The 23,927-nt window shown below is 39.6% G+C and overlaps 1 protein-coding gene across 1 annotated transcript in view; it reads left to right on the forward strand.

The window, feature by feature from the left end:
- The first annotated feature begins 13,745 nt into the window (after positions 1–13,745).
- INO80C (INO80 complex subunit C) overlaps positions 13,746–23,927 on the forward strand; it is a 31,429-nt gene continuing 21,247 nt past the window's right edge. The window contains exon 1 of the mRNA XM_082479234.1: positions 13,746–13,927. Within this exon, the coding sequence (XP_082335360.1) occupies positions 13,793–13,927 (135 nt within the window). The 5' untranslated portion in view covers positions 13,746–13,792. The remainder of the gene's footprint in view (positions 13,928–23,927) is intronic.

A 23,927-nucleotide genomic window follows, 5' to 3' on the forward strand; every position in this document is an offset into this window, starting at 1 on the left:
GTTGCCTTTTCTTTCTGGCGTTTGGAATTGTTTTTCACTTAGTTCCAACAGTAATGCCAGCACCTGCAGTTTGCTGCTGTCTACTCAGTGAAGCAAGCTGGTTCATTGGCAAAGTTGCATTTTGGTTATGGTGGATCAGGCCCTTAATCTGAACAGTACTGCACTGCTAACACTGAAACAGTGATGAACCTCTCGGTCACATGCTCCAACAGAGAAGGAAATGCATCCCTTTCTAAATTTCTTCGAGCTATGCTGTCAATCAACCACGGTTTATATTTCTATTAAACAGGCAGATTTTCCTTCCCTATATATACAATAATTTTTTTTTTTTTTTTTTTTTTTTTTTGGTTTGGGCTCTCATAGTTGCTCACCTTGCTACATCCCAAACAACAGGCCCTGATGTTCTGAATGGCACCTTTATTAGGATTGTTGTTCTAGAGGCACTTCCCTGGAAAGTTGATTGAATTTTTAGATGAATACAGACACAGAGGTGAAGAAAGGAAATGTACAAACCTGATTATTTTTCTATTGGAAAACTAGTTTTCCTGCTGTTCTAGACAGACAGAGAGGAAAAAGATGGTACTTAATGAGGTGGGACATATTGTACTTCTTGACAGCACTGCTGAGCCAGATACCACTTTTTAACATGAAAAAAAAAATGCAGTAGATAATGTGCCTTTCAAACACAGCTTTAAAGTGAAAACCAATACACAAATCAACTCATCTCACCTAATTTTCTCAAAGCAATGATAGACTAGTTTGGGTTTATTGCCTACATTTGTATTTATTACTACTCCCCCTTCTTCCCATTTCCTCTCTCTTTTTTTCTCAAAAGAGAAAATACAGATGCTAGCAGAGTAGCCCTCAAGATAAAAATACCTAAAAAACCATTCAAAATTTCCCATGAATACTTTCAAAACATGCTGCTAAAGGAATGTAGTCATGCACTGTAAACCTCATACTAAGCTCTGGTCAGTGCAAGACATCGTTTTACACCACCAGAATGGAAATGCTGTCCTAACTAAATAAAAACTTAAGATTGAAACCATCTGGGAAGAAAAAACAAACAAACAAACAAACAAACAAAAAACAAACTAAAAGATGTGCCAATTACCTAAAATGAGCTTGTGCTTTATGTATAGCTTTATTAATAAATAATAGCCACATCAATTCTACTGAGCAATTCCAGCCTGCAGGTAGCTTATTTTAGGCATGTGATTTGGGAAGCATGCAGAAGAGAAGGCTCATCCAGAGCTGGTGCAGTCAGTTGGAAGAATGCTGTTGACTGGAATGGATTTCAGAGGACCCAATGGGTAACAGTCAGATACCTTTGGCTGTCAGCATTGGAGTTAACAAAAGCTGTGGTTTTCTACGCTTACTCCCAGCTACATAGAAGCCAGAGTTACCTTGACTATCAGCGTTCATCAGCAGGTTGGGGTGCTTACTATCTGAGGTCTACAATCCTTTCTCTCTCAAAAATCCCAATGGCTGTAAGACTTCTTTTCCAATTAAGGCCAAATCAGGAGACCCCTGCAGCAGCACTCGAAAATGTAGCTTTTGAAATGTCTCAAAGCCAACTCACATTCTTCAAATGTAATTTTGGAATAATTCTAATTTAATTGTTGTCTTTTGCCTCACAGTTTTTTTCGCCTGTGTGTCTGAATTATCATTCTCAAGCCAAAACCTAAAAGCATTTTGCTGTAAGTAACAGTAGATGTTAATGTAAAAGCTAATGGAGATTGTGCTTACCACTGAATAAGACACTAAGGAAAGTAAGAGCCCCAAAGAATTTGCCATCTAAGGGCTCATTAAATTCAGTGGGACTACTTCCAAGATTAAATGAACACTTCTGGGCTAAGTATTTCTGAGATCAGTTTCATTTTACAGACATAAGATACAAAATTGCCTCTTGAGACTGGGAGAATAATTCTGCAAAACAGGAGACGTACTCACTCTTATTATACTCAATAGCAAAATTTAAGGATAGTAGGAGAGCCTTCTGGAGTGTGTTTTACATACGCTCACTCACACACATGCTTCTATATATGTGTATACAAGTTTTATGTTTATATATACATGTGTGTATGTCTGTGTACATGACTTGCAGTTATGTAAATACATATTAAAATCTCTATATTCATATATATTAAAATTCAATCTATCATTGCTGTAAAGCATATGTTGTAATATGAGAGTACATACACTAACAAAGCAACGGGGCTGTGGGCAGTTAGAAGAAAGAAAGTCTTTCATACAGGTTGCAACTGTATTCTAATAAGACATTAGAAGTCCCAATTCCAATTTTAGAGTCACATAATCTACCTGAGTATATGAAGTAACTCCTCTTTCTGGAGGAATTCTAGCTCCCACTATGGTCAACAGAGAGTCTTCCTCTGCTCCCAAGAGGAATCAGCCCAGGGCTTGCTTCATCCAAACAGAAATAATTCAGACAAGACCGGAGTGTCCCTGCTGGTGCAGGAATTGGGTCTTGTAATTACATATTTTAAAGTACTGGATAATTCATAATCACTAATAAAGGAAAAAAAAAAAAAAACACCAACCCACAAACCCAAACACCCAACCAAACCTGTTTCTTAAATGGATTGTTTCAGATGTAGCAAAATTTCCTCTTTCCAACCTATGGTACATTTTTAAACAATGAAAGTGGGAAAGTAGATATTGACCACTGATTTGGGATTAGCTGCATTAACAGTCTGGCAAGATATAGGGAATTAAATCTAAAAATTACAAGGGATTATGATCTGCAGGAAAACCTCTACATCTCATCATGCCATTCAAACTAGTTTCTGGTATTAACAGGGAGCTCCTACCAGGTTTGGTTTTTCATTTGTTTTAACACTAAATCAGGATTTATGCAAACATTCCTGAAATAGGATGAACCTATTCTATCTTTTTAAGTAGGGGACTGAAAACTGCCTATACGCCTACAAAATTGTCTTTGCTCCATCAGTTAAAATTACATCCCATATTGCTCTCATTTAATCAAAAGCCAATCTTCATAAGTTATTAAAAAGAATTGGCTTCTTGACATTAGCTAATACCAACATAAACAAACAAACAAACAAAAAATTAATAGCTCATCCAAAAATTAAGACAAGTTTGGAAAGGGAAAAAATATTTTAGTATAATTGGAGTAGATTCCTTTCTCCAAGAAATAAAAAGAAAATATTGGCAATTTTCAACAAGCATTGGCAGAGTGCACATTAAGAAAATCACTTAAGATTTCACTGTGGTAAAAGTAAGATAGCATCAATATTTTAGATTTTGTAATATCTGTTTACAGTCAAGATTTTTTTTCTGAAGTACTATAAATTGGCAATTGTTTATCTACAGTAATGGACTCAATTACTGCTTCCCCAGATTATGCAATGAGCATATTCAGTAACTGAGATAATTAAGCAATAAACATATACTTTGAGCTACAGCAAAGCCTTGCCAGCATTAATTCAGCCAAATCAGAAGACACGCACACATTGCAATGTCATTTATTTGCACTTCATTTTTCAGTACTTTGTCATTCACTGTTCACTTCTGTAATGCTAATGTACTATTGCTTCAAAAATAATTACAATTATGGTCTGATCATGTACAGTTTGAAGAAATATGTGCGTGACCTTCAACGCTACACAGAAACATACATGTCAGACAACAAGGTTATGCAGCATTAGATAAACCACTACATGCAAACTTTAACACAATGTAAATGTCAATACGCTAATCAAAATTTTGAAAGACATATTTTGATTGCACAAAGATGTGTACAGCACAGGCTTACATTACAGATTTAATTTTTTTAAAAGTCTCCCTCAAAATCTATGTTTAAACACCATCATTTGTCCCCAGCCTTTAAATCTGTCAAGAATATTGTTAATTTCCATTAATTTTTCATGCTTTTTTATAGGTCCAACACTTAAGTTGCCGATGCTTGCCTCTGAAGGCCTAAACATTGTTAACTTTACTAAAGTCTGTGGGAAAACAAAAATGCTTCACACCATCAAACTTGCATTATCTAACATCTCTTAGAACTTGCTAATAGGGAAAGACAGAACGTCACTGCAGATTAATGCACTTTCTTTCACTTTGAGCACCTGAGTTGAATCTAATCTGCACAGAAGTGACTAAAAATCAATCTAATCTGACAGTGGTAGAATTATTAGGTATAATTATATGCATTCACAGATCCTTAGCTGGAGAAGACAGATTCCTTGGAACCTTTTGGGAGAGGAATTTAAATATTTCTAGTTGTTTGGTTGGGTTTTTTTTTTAAATCAAAATCATGCAGAGAACATTTGCTTTCAATCATAAAACATGAAAGGTGATAAAGACACTATCTTCTGTTCATATCAACCCTCAATATTTGCTACAGGAAGCAACACACCCCCATGCCAGAAGTGTGTTGGAGGAAGGAAGGAATTGGGGGAAGGGAAAAACCTTGAAAAGTACTCAGATGCACCATTTTTAATTACACAAAAATGTCCATCACATTTTTAATGATGAGCTCCTCTCCATTAAAGGAGAAGGGATCCTAGCTTGCTCATACAATGAAATAATTAGCAAAATTCTACATTTGCAAAGGGCTGTATATATCCACCTAATGCAAGCAAGTAAACTCAGCCCTCTTGCCAAACTCAGAGCAAAGGACGCGACCAGAGGAGCATAACCCTGACTTGAAGCTACTTTTTCTTTTTCCATTCACTCAAGTTTGCTGAGCTGTATTCAATCACAAATCAGGAAATAAAAAGGACACCACAATAGACTGACACACTTATTTTTTGTCAATAATCTCAGCAATAATATAACACTAAACAGTGCTAAAAAAGCATCTAGTTTGTTTAAATACTAAACATGCCTACTGAAAAGCTTCACAGGCATTCACAAATCTTTTTACTGTATAACATGACATACTCAACAGCACACTGTTAACAATGTTCTTCATCAAAATCGTTCTTCAACCAGTAAAATGCATCCCTTTATAATTCCAGTATTCCAAAAATGAAGACACAGATGATGAAATCATTGTATTCTGAGCATTAAAAAGCACAGCAAGTCTATGCATCCGAACTAGGAATGTAATACTGTGATTAAGCTAACAAACTTGTATTTTGTGAAAAGAATAGTTTCTCATGTAAAAGAGAATCCCATTGTTTGCTACTACTGTCGTATTTTTATGCCCACAAACACACGGACAGTGGAAATCCAGAAGGCTTAAGGAGCCTAAGCGTCTACCAAAAACCAATGAAGGTTCTTGCACAGATGGAGAACTTGTCAAAAAATAGGATATAATCACCTAAAAAGAGTTAGGGAAGTAAATAGTCTTCACAGAGATCTGTCCCAGGACTTGTCCTGCTCATTGTATTTATAAGCAAGCTAGAAACCGGGTGGAGCAAGGTGGCAAAAATTGCTGATGCTACTTCATTATTTAGGATAGTGAAGGTGAGAGCTTATAATGAAGAACTACATGAAGACCTTATGCGACTTAGTAATTAGGCAATAAACCAGCACAGGAAATTCAATATAGATAAATGTAAAAAGATAAACAGGAGAATAAAGCTGTCCTAATTTCAAATATATAACAAGTCAACCAGTATTACTCAGGAAGACAGACCTTGAGGTTATGACAGACAGATTAGGGAAACATAGCTTAGTGCTCAATAGCAGTGAAAAAAATAAAAATAATTATTTGGAAAGGAATTGAGAATAGAACAGAGAACATCTCCATGCAACCTATGGAGTGTGTGCAGTTTTTTCCCTCCATCTCAAAGAATATACAGTAGAGCTGGAAATGTTCCAAACAGAGCAACAAGGAGAATTCAAGCATCATCTTCCATATAACAAATAGCTAAGTAAGCTAGAACTCTTGAGTCTAGAAACAGAAATGTTTAAGATGGAATAAGCTAAAGGTCTATGAAGTCTTTAGTGGCAATGAAGAGGTAGAGTCTTCAATGTCTTTCCAAAATACAAGAGCCAAAAAGCACCAAATGAAGCTAGAAGGGAGTCAGGTTCAAAACCAAGAGAAAGAGGTGGGTCTTCACACATGTGATTCAGCTGCGAGAACTTCTTATTGTGGGATACCATGAACACCAACAGCTCCGACTTGTTCAAGGAGCACCAGACAAATTCATAGAACTAGAATCTACCATGAGCTACTAAATATACATAAACCATCTACAGAATAAGTATCATCCTGTGTAGTTACACTGTTCGTACAGTCTTTCCCACACATCTGCTTTCAGTTTCCACTGAGGATGGTGTACTGGGTCAAACAGTCTGACCCTGTACAGCCAGTCTCACATTCTCACTTCTCTGTGTGAATGCACATGCTTTTTATGAATAACGATAGAATTGACAGAATCACAGAAAACAGAACTGGAAAAATTCTTGAGAGATCATCTAATCTACTCTCCTGCCTCTTGGTAGAATCAGATGTGCATGATCTTTTGTGGCAGATGTCTAACCTGCTTTTCAAAACCTTCAAAAGCAAGCTATTCTAGTGCGAAGCTGGCCTTCTCTGAAAAAAAGATCTTTGTAATATAACCTGAATTTTCCCGGCTGTAAAATTAATCCCTTCATTTCTTCATTGTTACAGACATGGAGAGAGATGGTCTCTCCCTCCTTGCAGTGGCCTTTCATATCCTTGGACTTACCGGCCAAAACCTAGAAAGAAAACCCAATCCCTCTCAAATTGCAGTCCGCTAATAATTGAAAGGAAAAAAACAAACACCAACACCCCCACACCCCCAAATACCAAAATTCCTCTACATATTACCCACTTGAGTGCATCACTGAAAGTAACAAAACAGATTCTTCTAGTAGGGTCATTACTAGTACAAAAAAAAACCTGTGCAGAGTACAGTTAGTGTATAAAGAATGGCCTATACTGCTCAGTAAATTGAGTTCATGTACTATTGGCACAGAGAAGAGTTCTTCCTTTTCTGCAGAAATGTCCTCCAGCCCCCTTCTCCTCCTTATGCCACACATGTAACCCAAAACCTCAATCACTCTTCACGGATCATGCTTCCTAGACCTCAGAGCATCCTCCGTTCTCTTCAAGAAAGACAGGAAAGATCTGAGGAGAGTGCAGAAGTGTAATGCCCAAAGCTAGACATAGCATTCAAATTGAGCCTAACCAAAGCTTTGACAAGTGAAAGGATTATAGCATGCGCCTTGCAGGCTTCCTGCTTGTGTGACGTGTGTGTTTCAAGGCGCTGCAATACTGCTGATTCATATCCAGCTCATGATTCACCCAGGCTCTGCGATGCCTTCTACTGCAACTCACTCCACTCATTTTTACCCCAGCCCATGATTTATGTTGTTCCAATCATTTCCAATTCTTTTCTGTCTTGTAGAACACTTTTTTTTTTCCCCAAAAAGAGGTGATCTTTTGGGGAATTTCACAAAAATTACACTGATGCTAAGCAGTATCAATCTGCTTCTCTTGGTCATCTCACACGGTCCCTACAGATTCTCCAGGGTCAACTGACCAGACCCTTAAAGATGACTGGCTGTAAAAATAAAATATGAATTTGTGCTTTTCTGTGCTGATTTATTTATATATTTTAAAAAAACCAACAACAACAACCACCTTTTCTCTAAATTCTAATTCTGTCCTCAAACTACGGTCTTCTCTTGGCTTGGTATCATCTGCAAATTTAGCTAGGGGTGTTTTTTTGTCTATCCTGTCATCTGGTTTGCACAGTAGCAACTCAGCAGAGACTCGCACAGACCTTGGCTAAGACACTGGGTGCGGTCTAACTAGTTCAGCACCCACCAGAGTGGTTTATCTAGCACCTGAATCCCTAGTTTGCATTAAAAAAAAAAAAAAAAAAAAAAAAAAAAGAGACTGACAAATAACCACCAAAGTCAAGATGTTATCAAACAGCTGTCACATATTGGTTGCACTTTGCATCTTTTTTTTTTTTTCTCATCAAGAAAATGATACTGAGCAAAGCAGATAATATTCACAGGTGGCCCACTAACACTTAGAGATACTGTTGGCAATATTAACTTACTTAAATTTATATCCTAATTGCAATAAAGATACCACAACATTAATCTACAAGCAAATGCAAAATTACTATAGAACAAAAAGTCCTATAGCACTAGAAGACTTGCTCTAACAAGCAAAGATGCATGAGCTAATCCCTGTGAACAATTTATTCAGTGACTTCAACCCCTGTTCTGTTAATGAATTCAATGGGATGTTTTTATTTCTTTGAATTTATTCCTTATTTGGAATTATTAATAAATTAATTATACCACCATGCTCAGTCTCCAGATTGCTTGCAAACTATTTGCCATCCCACCAAGATCTTATGTTCATAAATCAGATTACTTACTCAGCTAATCCACATTTTTTTCAGTCTACAAACCTACATCATTTTCAAGGTGGTTACTGCATTAAAGATTATGCAAATAAGGATCATGACATTTTTATCTTTCTCAGCTGAGCATGTCAGAAATCAAGAACTTGTTCACATGAATAACTGCCGAAAACATTCATCAGAATCTGAATGCAAACTAAATAGGGAAATTCTTAACCCATCTTCACTTTCAAAAAGATAAGATTAAATCTAATACGATAAATTAATTCATAAATCTTTTGATACAGTAGGTAAATATGATAAATATTGCGTAATAAATAATTACCCAGGATATATAGAATATGGGGTTCCATTAACTACACAATGGCATTTCTTCCTTTCACAGTGTATGCAAATAGCATAATGTTCAAGATCAAATTAAAATACTACGTCATATTTTTTTCCAGTGCAGAACTCTATTTTACCATAGAGTATTTAATCTGTATTTATTATAACCTTTTGGGTTAGATTTCACTTCCCTACACAGTATTTTGGTTAAATGTGCCAGACACAGCATGCATACAATTTTTGGTGAGAAGTCCACACTTCAGGTGACAACACTGATAAACGGCAAGTGTGTTGCCAACACAACTTAACTGAGTTAGTAGCAAAACATTCAAATAAAGTACAACTAAAATGCAACAGAACACCTTGACTCCTCTCTTACTGCTCATTTCTGATGTGTCAAATTGATCACATTTTAAAATAAACTTTGAGAAGGAAGGCTACTAGGAAAAGGCATTTCTAAAGACCTTGCTTTTCTTTTTGTGTTCAGAAGAATATAGAAATGGCTTTTTCAAAACTTCTAACAGGAAGATTGCATTGAAAGTTAGATATTTGATGTGTGCAGTAAAAAGGCCTTTAATATTACAAAAGTAGTCTCCTTAATCCAGAGTTCAAATACCTATTTTAAAGGCATTCGGCATTATATTTAAACAAAGCTAGTGTAATGCCTGCAGCTGCAAATTGCAGGGAACAAATGCAAATCACAAGAGTTCACACTGCAGGCTCTGAAAAGTCATCAAAGCCTCCAAGTACTTTTAAAGAATAATGTACAAAATGCCACCAGACCTCACAAGCTACCCTGCAGGAATCCATTGCTTTTCACCTGATAGAGTCGTGAAGCTAAGAACTTCAATTCTTTCTTTTTCCAGAACCTCTATAAAAATGCAAATAACAGTAGACCCATACACAACTAAAAGAAAAAAAAAAGTTTTTTTTTTAAATAAAACTTAAGCCTTTTTAAAGAGTTTAAAACTTAAAAAATATAGCACAAATTGCATCTGTGCAATGCTGTTAAGATGGATAAATTAACAGAAATGTTCTCTGATACTGTTGCCAGGAAATTGTAATGGTACAAACTACTACTACTACAACCATCACTAGGAGTTATTTCTCAACTACCAGAACTTCCTATGTTAAGTTCAAGCTACCATCCAGCAAAAAGTTATCACTACTTCGTAGATACGAAGAGTAAAAAAAGACATTATGTAAGAATTGTAAAAACTTCATTTTAATTTAGCGGTATACAGAGGGACTATGTATATTGTCTTGCACCATTTTAGCTACCTAATAATCTTATAAATGGCAATATGGCCAATGAGTGAAGCCACAGACAATCTCGTCTTTAACCCCTCCATTTTTCTTGTAGTACAGAAGTAATAGTAGGAATGTTGAAAGCTAAACAGCCAGGTAGGATGTAAATTGGGTACTGAGAGAGATTTAATTTCAAAGCTTGGAACAGAATAAATTTACAGTTGTAGAGACCAGCCCTTTTCCTTTTGGTGGAGCAGAAGAGTACCAATGCATTTGGTCCAAAAGTATCCAAGGCATTTGCTCCCGCACAGCCTGAACATGGCAGTTGGAGGGCATCCCACTGCAACCAGCCGCTCCACTGTACCAGTAGGAAAGGAGCTGGCACAACTCTACTTGCTAAGAAGCCGCTCCTGGGGCTGGGGCAGGGAGCAGCTCTGACAAGAGTGTATGCTGCCCTAACTGGATCTTCTCCATCTGCTGCCCTTGCACCTCCAGATACACATTACTGACATTCATAACGGTAGGCCATCCTCCTCTATTTCAGTCCTTGCTGTCCCAGCAGCTGATGTCATGCCTTGCAGCCCACAGCAGAGCCACCTCCACAGCAGAGCCCTCCCAGGACCCCCACGGCTCAGGGGCACAGCCTGCACAAGGGCAGGGCATTGCTGCCGGGGGCCTTGTTTTCTCTACTGTGCTTTATCCTCACTCCTGCTAAAGATCCTTCTGCTGGTTTTCCTAATGTTTTCTTTTTCATAGCTTTCTTCCTCCATTAAGAAAAAAAAAACAATCTTAAATTATCCTAATCATGAGGCACTAGCCATCCTTCATGTGCCTCAACAGCTTCACACTGGATTAATCCCCCCTCCATGATGAGAAAACTATCATTAGTGGTTAATTTTCATCCAGTCAAAGGGTGAAAAAAACACCCAAACAACAAAACCAAAACCCCATCTCACTCCTGGAATAGGACCCTGAGATCTTCTTCCCAATTTCAGGAGACTCCTGCATTTTTCCTCTTGTATTATCAAGAAAAGTACAAGGAGCCTTTCCAGTTCACTGAGGCTATTACTAACAGGCAGGTGGGTGCCTGCTCACATCAGAGAGCATGCAGGGTTATTGCTGAGCTGTATTTAATTTTCTTATTAGCGAGGCAGCATATAAAAAATAGACCTTGCAGCACTAGTGAGGGAAACCGTATTTACCTCAAGCCAGGTTCAAAATGAACAGCAGGACAAGCCACATCACACCACACCAGACTATTGATTGCAATTTGCACTTCTTTAGACAAGCCTTCATCTGTATGACAAAGCAACTGCCCATTTAAGTGTGTAACAGGAACCTAGCAAGATATATATTGCACTTATTCACCAGAACAGCACCTCTTAATTTTCAGCAGGGCTGGGTGTGGACAGCCACTCAAGGAGCGAGGAGAAGGCAGCCATGCAACTCCACAGCCCTTTCCACATCCTAATTCTATTACTCATCCCCTGCGGACGCTCTCAACGTTTACATTGCCATTATTGCTATTTTCCAATGAGTTGTAGGCCTTCTGGGATTGTAAAGCATTTGGTACAGTGTAAAATTGCATTGTACTTAATATTGCTGCAATACACATGGGACTTCTGATTTTGTTTTTAGTAAACTGATTGATAAAAATGGGTATAGATAAGAAAATGCCTGGCTAAGTGCTATTTAAAAACTTCCACTGATGCAGCACGTTAATTCTCTGCATGATTCACATGCAGCATCTACTCTGCAGTAGCATTAGAGATGCTCCTCTCAGTAAAAACATTCCTATGATAAGGTATGCTTTCTTTTTAATTGGGAATGCCTGGGAGCTGAGCACACAGCATGTGCGTGGGAAAGAGATGGGACCCAGCCCTGGGAATGAAAAAAGGCTGACTAAGAGAAGATCAACGCTTTGAGAACATAGCAAAGCAGATTTGGCTTTGTCAGGGGATGCAACTTCCCTGCAATTCTCAGTGTCCCTGCTAATTTCAAACTCAGGTCACCATCTTGAGCATGCAACAGGAGGCTGTCACCTGAAGTTAGAAGAAATACATACTGCATAGCACACATTAGCCTAAAACAATCACGAAGGGCAAAAGCAATCGTGTTTACCAGCCTGCCTGCTCTGCAGTGCTGCTGGGCATACTCAGACAGAAAGATTGCAACTACAGTTTGGAAGGAGAAGATGGGGCTTGGATGTTTGTACAAGGCCTCGCTTACGCCCCTGGAAAGCAAATCTCATCCTGCTTTTCTGCCACATACACAGGTGCCTGGAACATAGCCTGGAAGTCCAGGCTTTTGTCCTCAACTCTCTTTCAGGCCACCTTCAAAGCTTTTGTTTTACACAGCACTGCCTGGCACCCCTACTGTGACAAAGCTCAGCCCTCATTACAGCACCGTCTATAAATGTGACCTAATTTTTATGCCTGAGTATCAACTTCTTGGAATTCTGCATCTCCACAAGGCATGCGCTGGGGCAGGATCTCATACAGCTGCAGCTAGAAACTTAGTAGTCTGGCATTGCATAGAGGTAGCTGAAACAAGTATCAAGCAGCTTGAGAACTGTCTGTGACCCCGTATTACCACCAACCAGTTTTCTGGTATAGGGTACAAAACAGCACAGACAGAGTACGGTGAAAACACTCTGGAGCACAGTCCGAACCACCACAAATCTATTCCTATACATTGCAGCAGTGCAAAATTACTCCAGATTCCAACAAGAGGAAAAATTGCCGGACCAGTTCCCTAGCCATGTCAGAACAGGGTGAAAGCAACCAAATCTCTAACAGCATGAATAACCCAGGAAGACATTCACGAAGTTATCTGTAGTCATATTTTGAAATATTTAATGACAACTGTAATTACTTGCAACTTGCATTTGAAAAGATTATACAGTTTAAGTGTGGACAATATCATAGAACACATTGGTAAGCTTCTCAGAGCTCATGATCTTACAGCTGAAGGGAGCAACTAAAACCAGCTGCATGTTTTATCAAGGCAACTTGAAAAAGTTGACACATTTGAGACTCTGACCGTTCTTGCGATCTGAAACTAGTTTGCATAAACTTTACCTCACTTTGGGCATGCTTAAGATAGCAATTGCCTGCATACACAGCACTGTCCTCCAGCGCTCATGCTGTGCATGGACTAGGTTCCCCATCTCCCAAACTACAGCTTGTTGTCAGTCTGGTCTTGCACAGCTTTTTATTTTACACTTTCCAAATGACTGCGCGCCACAGGACTCAAAAGCCTCTGTGATATAAGGCACACAGCGACAGCACCCTTAGCAGCCTTGCACACTTACTACCTCCTACGGTTAGCAAACCCAAAGCTCGCCACATTTTGTCACCTCCCACGCACACGGGGGCCAGGCCGCGCAGCCAGGCGAGGTACACGCCGCTGAGCTCCCCTCGGGGGCCGGCCCTGCCGCCACAGCCGGGGCCCGGGCTACCGCAGGCTGGGATTCGGGGAGGAAGCAATGAGAAGGCAGGCTGCTTCCTAACAGCTTCAGCCCCAGCTGCTAAAGCACCGGCCTCACAGGCCCGCGATGGGAAGCTTCACAAGTGGAGGCCAAACCGCCGCCACCAATAGTTTCCCCCTCGCCCCGCGCCAACAGCCTCCCTCACAGAACCCAGCTGGGGGGAAGGGAGGCTCGCGCCGCTGCCACTGCGCACGCCCGCCCGCAGCCAGCGCCCGCGCCGCCGCTGCGCCTGCGCAAGGGGCTGCCTCGCGCGCGCTGTGTGCTTGGAGGGGGGGGGGGCGGACAGGGGAGACGAGGTGTGTGGGGGGGAAGGAACGCTCTCTCCCGGTTCCGCCCCGCCGACGTGCTCAGCTCTGGGCTGCGGAGGGGCCAGGAGCGAGGAGAAATGGCGAGTCTGACCCCTGCGGCGGCTTCTTCCCCCGCCGGCGCCCCGTCACGAAGCAAGAAGCGCCCGGCGAGCCCGGGCACGGGCGGTGGCCCCGCCAAGAAAAAGAAAGCGGCGGCACCGGGCGGCTCGCAGGTAATGGGGCGCGGGGCGGCCAGCGCGCATGCGCGGCCACGGCCTTTTTTCCCCTCTGCGCATGCTCGCGGCAGGCGGTTGGGGCGTGCTCGCGAGCGAGGCGGGGAGTCCGTTACCTGCCCCCGGGCGCCGTCTGCCCCGCTGTCGGGGGCTGTCGGGCTGTCTCTGTCCCCTCAGCGGCTCCCTGCTGCCTCTCGTCTGGCTTCCCACCGATCCCCCGGCTTCCTCCTCCTCCTCCTCCTCCTCCTCGCCAGTCCCGCCCGCCGCCGGGTAGAAAGCGAAAGGCTGGGCTGGCCGCCGGGTGCCTCCTGCTGAGCCATGGGGCTCCGGTGGCCCTCGGGCTGGCGGTTTCTTTCCAGGCGTTGGAACGCCGAGTTTCAGGCCTCTTCTTTCATCCCCCTGTAGCGTGGAGGTTGTGCCCACTCCGTGTATGCAGTTAAACCGGTAGTATAGTTCTCGTGCCTTCTGCGGTCGGGTGTGTAAGAGGTAAAGCTTAACAGAGATTCAGTTAAAGTTGTGTTTAAAATCACTTAACTTTCTGCCTTGTACGTGCTGGCGCTTTCTGATCAAACCGTCTTGCGGATGGTGTTTTTTTTTTCCCAAGCTTGCCTTCAGTTGCTTGCTTTGTACCTGACATTATGCCATACCTGAGCTCTGTATGTACACCTACATGCACAAACCTCTGACTGATGTTCGATTTTCATTTGAGGTAGTTGATCTGTCACAGAGGGAGGGACTAGAGCTCGAACGAGCACAATTTAACAGCTGCTGTTTCTGTTGTGTTCAGCTCAAATAGAATTTTGCATTATGGCCTTCTCTCAGTTGAGCTAAGTGGAACTGAGAGTTAAATGTGAAATGAAGATGTAGCCTCAGAGCCCGAGTTTTGGGGAACGTGGTCGGGGAGGGAAAAGGCCTATTAATGTTAGTTTGTCCTAACCTCCTACCCCCAGTCGCAGCGGGTAGTACAGCCTCTATTTCTGCATCATGTGACACCACTGTGCAGCTCCACAGACCCATCCGGAGCTGATGACATCAGCCCCTTGATCATGAGGTAGCATCTTATGCTCTAAAACTAAGCCCCAGAAAAGGCTAAGAGTCAGTGCGTATACCACATCTGTATAGCCTTTAGATGCAATATGTCTTGGATAACTTCTTTTAGAAAGATTTCAGTAGCTGAAGTGGTGAAAAAGGGGTTGGAAAAAATGGTTGTCTTTCCCCCCTCCCACTGAAATGATGCTTCTCATTAACTATAACAGTAGCATAGCTACAAAATTTCCACTACTGCCAGTTAGGTTGCTTATTTTCACGAGCCATCAGATGAGGGGAACATTTCTGCAGTTTTCAGCAGATCTCTCCAGACAATTAAAAGCCGTTGTGCACAAGCCAGAGCACAGACACAAACCCTTCCTCATTCGGAATGATGCTCTTGTAACACTTGTTTTCACCCTGTGGCAGTTACATAGTTTCTTTTCCTTTTCTGGTGGACTTATCCCTAGGAGAGGGAGTATGAACCATAGTGCTTAATGTAGCTAACAAACTGCACTGCAGCTATGGAAAAATTACTGCCTGGCATGATCACGTTTGACAACTCTTTCAAGGTCTGCTAGAGATAACAGTCTGGGTTTTCCAGCTGGGAGAGGACTGCTCTGTGCATGCGTGTGTGTATGTGGATGCAGATATAAAACATTATATACTCATATATAATTTAAATGCGTATAAAATGGTTTATATTTAAAAAACTTTCCCAAACCCTTCAGCCTCTAAAACTGTTTTCTGAAGTTCACACCAGACTTAAGCCTGTGGACAACTTCCAATATTATGAGACAATCCATGATTTCTTACTCAAACTGGGTTTTAATACTGTGTCAAACAATTTTTGCAATTCTTCTCACAAGTGATTTCAGTGGAGAAAGGAGTAATTTCTCAACATTATGTCAAAGTCAGTGTACACATTCACTGACTTGAGCAGTGCAGATCAATCCCATAAGGAAAAGAAAAAAAAAGTCTCAGAAAATGTGTAACCTCGGGAATCGGACAAGAAACAGCTCGTTGATCTTTTAGCAATCACTTTCATTGTTGCTGACTAGTTCTGGAGCAAGCCAGTTCAAAGAGAAATGAAATGGGGGCTTGGCATTTTTTGAGTTAGAAACATTGATCATTGGGCACTTTTTTCTTCAGTACCTTATTTAATCTTAATCTCCAGAAGCCCTTATAAAGTCCTTAGTTAATTCTGAGTAATCTACTTTTTCTGGTTAAGGAAACCTGTGACACGATGAGACAATCAATAATTCTAGTCTGCTGAGCTATTCAGAATATAGCCAGTCAACAAATCGTATAACGCTATATTCTATAATTTGTCCGATGTTTGAGTGGCTCAGCCAATCAGGGAATAGGTTATCCATTAATTTTATATACTTTTTCTGAATACATCAGTTACCAAGTATCCGATTAGTGTAGGATTTTTATTTTATTTTAATTTTTTAACTCCAAACAAGTAACGTTTATCTGGCAATCTGATAGGTTAATGCCTTTAATATGCATCACTTTCAGCATAGGTTTGGGGATAGCACTTGTTACTTCTCTGACTGTTCACTTTCCTAATTAACCCCTTTGATATTTTTTAACAGCCTTTTACAGCCTGTTTTCAGCCTTTCATAAGCCACATATTTCATGCCATAGCTAAGCATGAAATGATTTCTATTTTAAGTAAACTGGCACTATCAAACAGATAGAGAAATAGTGAATTATTTCCTTGGTTAATTAGCAAACTATAGGTAAGAAGATCCGAGAGGTTTGTAACTACTTGCAGGGATCATCTTAGGATCTGGGGACTCCCCATTATATTATTGGTAACTTCTGCTGAGAACCTTGTGCTTGGCCTACATGAAAATACACTTCACATTGTGCCAGCTGTAAACTTACCAACATCTGTGATTCCATCACTGTGAAATTAAACAAAAAAGGGGGTTTGTAAATTCCACAAATCACATAGTTTGTTTTTCTTTCACGTGCTTTATGTCACAAGTAGCTATCACAGTGCTCGTGCTGAAAGACACCCTGGTCTGGTAAAACTGTAGATTTCAAGAATGCTTTTTTTTAATATAACAAATATGCTTGAGTATAGCAATATAATCAACTAGTTTGAGTAACTGTGTGTATCCTACAAGAAGGCACAATTATCACGCAGCATACAGATTTTCAGATTTTTATAAACCCAATTTTGATTATGTTTCTCCAACATATGAATCGGTACTTTGTCTAAGATACATTTTAGGAACATTACCAGAAAACATAATCTTCATCGTTTGTATGAATTACTGACCCAAAGGTATTGAGTCATGTTTGTTTTGGAAGCACATTGCACATAGGGCTTGTCAGTCATGTCTACAGAAGGAGTCACATGCTTTTTGGATATAATGCCTGTATTTACGAAATGTAAAATTAAAAGTGAGTTTACAGGAAAGCATGATTGCAAATTGATTGCATCACTTTTATTAGCCTTACACAATTATTCCTCCCATGCAGTTGTGCCACTGAAAAGTACCTCAGTCTTTGCTGCAGCAGCAGATTTTCATGTTGAGGATTATTATGTATATTAAATGGTAACATTCGTGTGTCAAAACCAATGCTGTTTAGTGGTTTACATAGCATCATTCAGTTAGATGTCCTTGCCCAATGATTCCCAATAGCTGCTGTGCTGGTTCAGCTCCATTGCTGGCTCTTGTGCAAACTTGTCTCCAGGTCTCCTGCCTTTTAATTACTATAACTTAACCTGGGATAGAATCTTTGACACTGATCTTAAAATGCCACAAGTTCCTCTGTCTTAATGTTCATACCATTATTTTTATAGATTATATGGCAACAGGAAGCTTTTAAAAGAGTGTATTCTACATCACGATGTAATTGATGAAACAAAATGCTTGCCCATGACAGCTAGCAAGCTTAAAAGAAAGAATAAGAGAATGATTAGGACAAAAAAAAAAGTGTCTGATTTTGTCACAGGACAATTAAAGAGAGAAAATATGCTAAATATTATGGTAAATGCATGTTTGCTTACATTATTTGTGAAACAACTTCAGACATGCGTGATGAGGTATAGTAAACACCTTTGAGAATTGCACCATGGTTCATCTTACATTTTGAATTGATGTTAAACTGCCTTGTAAACTACAGAAATACACAGAGAATGCTTTTTGCTTCCTTTCTCTCCATCATTGTAGCAGCAGCAGGTCTTGGTACCATTTAGAAAATAAAGACAGAACTTCCTGTTCTGTAGTGGTGTTTAGGAGTTAAATTATTAAATATATTGATTTTATCTCTGATTGTGAATATTGCAGCAGTGCTACTAGCTACCTTCATTTTATGTAACTAGCTCTCATATGTATACTTAACACTTTCTGTATTTCTTGTTCTATGCTTAAAACCAGAAGCTATACAAAAATATTAGAAGTTACAAAAGTCAAAATGGTTTAAAGTTACCATCATCTTAAATAAGGTCCTCTCGTGCACAGCATGAAAATAAAAGGAGTGACTCTAAGATACACGTAGAACTCCATTTTTATTTTAAATGTAACTGAACAATGATGTTTTATATTGGAAACTGAAAATCATCAGATTAGCATTCTGACAGACAGCTGTATGTTCAACAAGAAGACTTAAATATATACATATTAACATGGTTACTCTTATGCATTCAGAATCTGTCCACTAAAGACAGAGAACTTACTCGGGTACATAAATAGTATGGAATTGGACTCTAAACCATCAGTAAATTTAATCAGTTCTCCTGTTCTGCTGTTTTACCAAGCCTATCACTGTAAGTAGGAAACCATCAAATCAATTTTAAAATAACTTTGTTTTAAAGAGTCCATTTGATCTGGCTGTAATTTCCTGAAAAATGAGGTTAGGGAGAATGAGTTTTAAGTACAGAATTGGTGAGTACCACTACAACTACTGAGCTGAACCTCCTTCTAGTTCATTGCAGTATAGTAACTTTCTCAGCTGAAATTAAAAATTACCTAATTATAAATTCAGACCTTGTTTACAGACTTAATTCAATCGATATAACACTAAACTTACCTAATTTTTATAATGCCATTCTATATAAGACTTTCTGTAACAGAAAAGCATGGTTTTCCTTTGTAGTTGGAAATTTAATAAACAAGTTGCATTTCTACCAATCCTCCTGCCCTGAAAGAGACATCAGGACCCTGATACAGCATGATAGTAGGGAGATGCAAGTACGTACATATTTGCCAGTTTATTAAAAAGCTATCGCATCATTATGCTGTAGACTACCCTTTTTTTTTTTTTACCATCTCTCAGCCCTTGAGGTTATGACAGTAACTTAAAATATATGAATTTAACCAATGAAGCAGTGCCAATCTGAAAATACTTCTTGCCTGGAACAATATCTTTAAAAGATATAATGTGCTCCCAGGGGATGTTAACTCAAACCTGATTAAATTTATTTAAATGACACTTTTATTGGATAAAGTATAGATACTCGATTGCTAGTTACTGATAAGAACAGCTGAGATGAGCTCTTCAAGTTCTGCCACTTGCACACTTATTCACAACCCTACCCAAGAGTCTTACAAAACTAAAAGCCATTTTAAAACAAATTGCCACGTTTTAAGGAGAGTTTTAGCACTTATTGTTTAAATTGGGATAGCTATCCCATAGATAGGTAACATACTCTGGCATCACATTGTGTGTCACCAAACCACAGAGCACTGGAAATCTCCCAAACTTGGAGTTCTCTGTATGAAACCCTCAGAGGGTCACCGCTTACATCTCCAAATCCTTTCAAACATGTGACCACAAAGATACTTTCTGCAACAATGCAGACAGTGAACAGCTGAAATATTAAGCATTTCTTCTTTTGTGGGGTTTTTGTACTCTTCCCCAAAAAACAACTTATTTTCAGGTAGTCCACTAATGAGAGCCAGGATTATCCTGAGGTACCAGTTTTGGCACTTGCATATTTGAAGTCAAATCTCTTAAAGAACCAGAATCCCTCCAATCCCTGATGGGGAACAATGATAATTAAAAGACAATTAACAGATTTTGTAGGGAAATCTGGCAAAGTTATATGTGTGTTAAGTTTAGCTTTATTTAAAAAAAAATGAAATTGCTTTTATAGACCAATCTAGATTAAAAGGGAAACTGTCAAAACTGAGAGTTAAGAATTGACTTTGCTTGACATTTATCACATATTGAAGGTTTTAGATGATCTGTAATCATAAAAGTATGTGAATTTCCAAAAGTCTATGCCAGTCTCAGAGAATTACCAACCCCTCAACCAAATGTGATTAGATTTTAGATTTAGAGTAAACACAGATGTGTTATGTTGTAGAAAGGCAAAAGCATATGTGTATTGACTTTTACTGTGGCATCAGTATGCAGGTGTCATGGTTTTTTTACCCTTCTCCCCTTATCTTAGTAGAGAATTTTAATTTTTCTGTTAGCTGACAGAAAATGGAGAGTCTTGCTATGATCACACTTAATTTCAGAATTCATAATAAACATGCAAGAAACTTAGGAGAGATAACAAAGATGGTGCACTGCTGCTATCATAAGGAGATAAAATAGGACAGGTTATTTTTTGAATACACTGCATGCATGTACTTTTAGCGTGACATTTTGTCTGAGAGGTAGTGCTACTAAATAGCAATCTCAGAATCCATTTACTACATTGAAAGGTTCAGATTAACAAAAGAAAACTTGGAATAATTTAACTGTCTAGATACTGCAGATTTGAAGAGGTGTCAGACTGTTTTTCACACTTTTGTAAAGTTTTGTAGTGCTTGTGTTGGGTAATAACTTCAGTTCTTGCTTTAGCAAGCCATTAGTAGTTACATAAATATATTAATTTTGGATTAGAAAGGCTAATAGAAATATTAATTTGTTAGCCTAGGAGGGTTTTGAACACATTTTTTAAGCATTCCAAGAAACCAGAATGGAGACTGGGTATTTATTTAGACCTACAGAAAGCCATAAAAGTTGTGGCACTCCATGTTGTGAAATATATCTGGTCCTTACAGCAGAATTCATATCTATGAACAGCACGTCTTGTCTCACTGCAAAGCACACCTGCAACTTCCAGAGGCACAATTGGGCAATCTGCTAGCTTCTCAAGCTCAAAAAGGAGAGAGTCCCAGTCTCCTCCTATCTTCTTCACTCTCACTCACCTCCACAAGTCTCAGCTGCATGCTTCTGGCGCCTGCATCATCCCAGCTTTGGTACTCACCAGACCTGCTCAGCCACTGATAGAGGTCATCAGTCAGAAGCCTAACTTACCAAAACTTGCACCCTCCCAGGATGCTGCATTGTGTCCTGCTGCACTGGTGAACTGGACTGAGTCACAGATGGTGGAGGTAGCACAAGGAAGAAACAGGACCACATACAAGGAAAACCACTTTTCGACTACAAGCGAGCTATTTCATGAGCTTAGATACTCTTCACTGCAGGTTTCATTAGTTTACCGTAACAAAGTAAATGAACACTGGAGCAGTTCAAGATCTGATTCACTAGTAGACCTAGTGTCCCTGCCTGTGGGAAGACCTGGAGAGTAACAGCTTCAGCTGTCACACTGCTTGTCTGTCAGTCTCTAAGTACCTTAGAACTGATTCTACAAACTCCAGAAAGCTCTGTGAGATGCCACTAATATAAGCTAGCAGGAGATATTAAGGACTAGTCCTAATTCTACTTCTCCCTGAAGATAGAGGCAACTGTTTCTACTTGGGATTCAGAACCATGAAACCAGATATTAAATCCTTTCTTTCAAAAGTAGAACAGAAGTCACACGGCACTGATACTTGCTTTTTATATCATGTGTCCTTACAAGTGCTTGCTGTGTCCTCCACTTGAAGTCAGTCCTGTTCCTGCTGCTGCCAGAGGGGATTCAAACCCTCTTTTTCCCCATGCACACCCTAACCACCAGGCTGGGAGCCAGTCTGGTGTGGTGGGTGGGGAGCGTGGAAATGTTTTCTCCTCTACAGCTGAGGATGGAGGTTGTGTCTGTTCCAAGGAGAATGATTCCAGAGTCTGGTATTGAACATGGTTGTCAGAATGGTCTGCTTATGTATTTTAGGTATTTATTTTTGTTACATGTTTTGTCTAATGATAATTTTAATGCAAAAGAAAGTTGTGCAAAGGGCATCAGAATTCTTTTCTTTCCAAAACTCTAGCCAAAAAGTCATATAGTCATTCCATCTAATAACATGCATTTATGTTGTAATACAAATGCATCACTGTTAAGTCAAGAAACAAATTTGAAATGGATAGAAGGAAACTATTTCATGAGTAATATGTAATTAAACTGTAGAGTCCATCATTCTGGGAGGGGTGAATATCTGTAGTTACATGGTTTGTAATCATCCTGCCCCAGGATGTAAGTGCTGACTGAGTCAGGAAAAAAAATTGTCCTTGTTGATTACAAGACCCTGCTGTGGATAAGGAGCATTTTGGGGAATTAAAAGAAAAATCATTCATTGCAGGCATTGCAAGGATTTACCACATGAAGAGAAATTTCTAGTATTGTATCTCTCCTTTTATCATTAATTAAACAGAAAAATGACTTGTTGTATATTGTATGTCCTTAACTTTCATTAAACAAAGTATTGCGCTTCTGTGAGCTTCCATGCACAACCTGCCTAATATGTGCATTATATAAAATCTGACATAATTTAAAAAGATACCTCATTTTGCAAACATTCCACAGGCTTAGAGGTGGAACCTTCTACACAGTTTTAAGCAAGTCAGTTTTTTTACGTTTCTGCCCTTACAGTGTTAGCATGCTTGTGGCACTGCTTACCCCTGTGTCCATAAGGATGCAATGTGCTTATCATAATGGCCTTATTTACTGCTTCCTCAAATTTATGCTTTTCCGGGTTGGTGAAAGAATGAAAAGAAGGGCAGAAAAGGCTGAGATGCCTATGATAGTTTCTACATAAATTAGACAAGGTTTACAGGTATGGATAGTGTCATCTAAGTGGTACAGGTGGAAAAATCAAATAAGCCTTCAAGCATACAAGTCTTTTTTCAAATCTGAAAATGAAACAGCAACTTCCAAAGCTAAATACAGAACAATGGCTTAGAGTTTGGTTAGGTATGTGTCAAGTAGGCCATCTTTGAAGAAAAGGTTAGTGGCATCCCAGGAGTACAGAGGATGTTAATCAGGGAAGGGAGAGAGGGAATTAAAACCCTGTAGGAAACTGCATGAAAGTTATGTGCCATAGAAACAGTGTTTCTGTTGAGTCAGTGGTGTATTGGTATGCAGTCCACCCAGCAGCTTGTCTTAATTTTCCAGATAAACAGGTACATTTAATAAAAGATGACCCCTCTGTCTAGAAACTTTGATACATTTATGCCCTGAAACCATCAGGACTACAGCAAAATATTGCTGAAATGGAACATGCAGAAATTAAGGCAGTAATTAATGTGAGTTATATGACTGCTTATGACCAAAAGAACTTTTTGTTAATAAACCCAGCATTTTCTATTTTAGAGGATATTGATTTCTAACTAGGGAGATGGAGAGCTGCCCAGAGAGCTGTGGAATCTCTGTCCTTAGAGGTGTTCAAGACCTGCTGGGACAAAGCCCTAAGCAGCCTGGTCCAAGGTCAGTTTTGACCCTGCTTTGAGCAGGAGGTGGGCTAGTGACCTCCCAAGACCCCTTCCAGCCTAAGTGATTCAGTGTTCATTTCAGATGTCTGATTTATGTGATTAAAGATGGGTGCGTCCTCTCTCTAGACCAGCAGCCATACAGTCCTTCTATAGGCAGGTCAGGGTACCTCAGTTGGGCACTTTTCCCCATAGTGTATTAATGAAGCCCAAAATTCAATGACTACATTTAGACAGTATTAATTCTCCCTACACAGTAACAATAGTTATGTTTTAGTAGAACTGCTTTTCCCTGGGAGGAACAGCACAATTTTCTTACAGTACAATTAAGTCTTAAAATCAACAAACAGGAATACAAAGCTGCTATTTTTCC

Source organism: Vanellus vanellus (assembly GCF_965231255.1).
Source record: "Vanellus vanellus genome assembly, chromosome: 2".
Lineage (NCBI taxonomy): Eukaryota > Metazoa > Chordata > Aves > Charadriiformes > Charadriidae > Vanellus > Vanellus vanellus.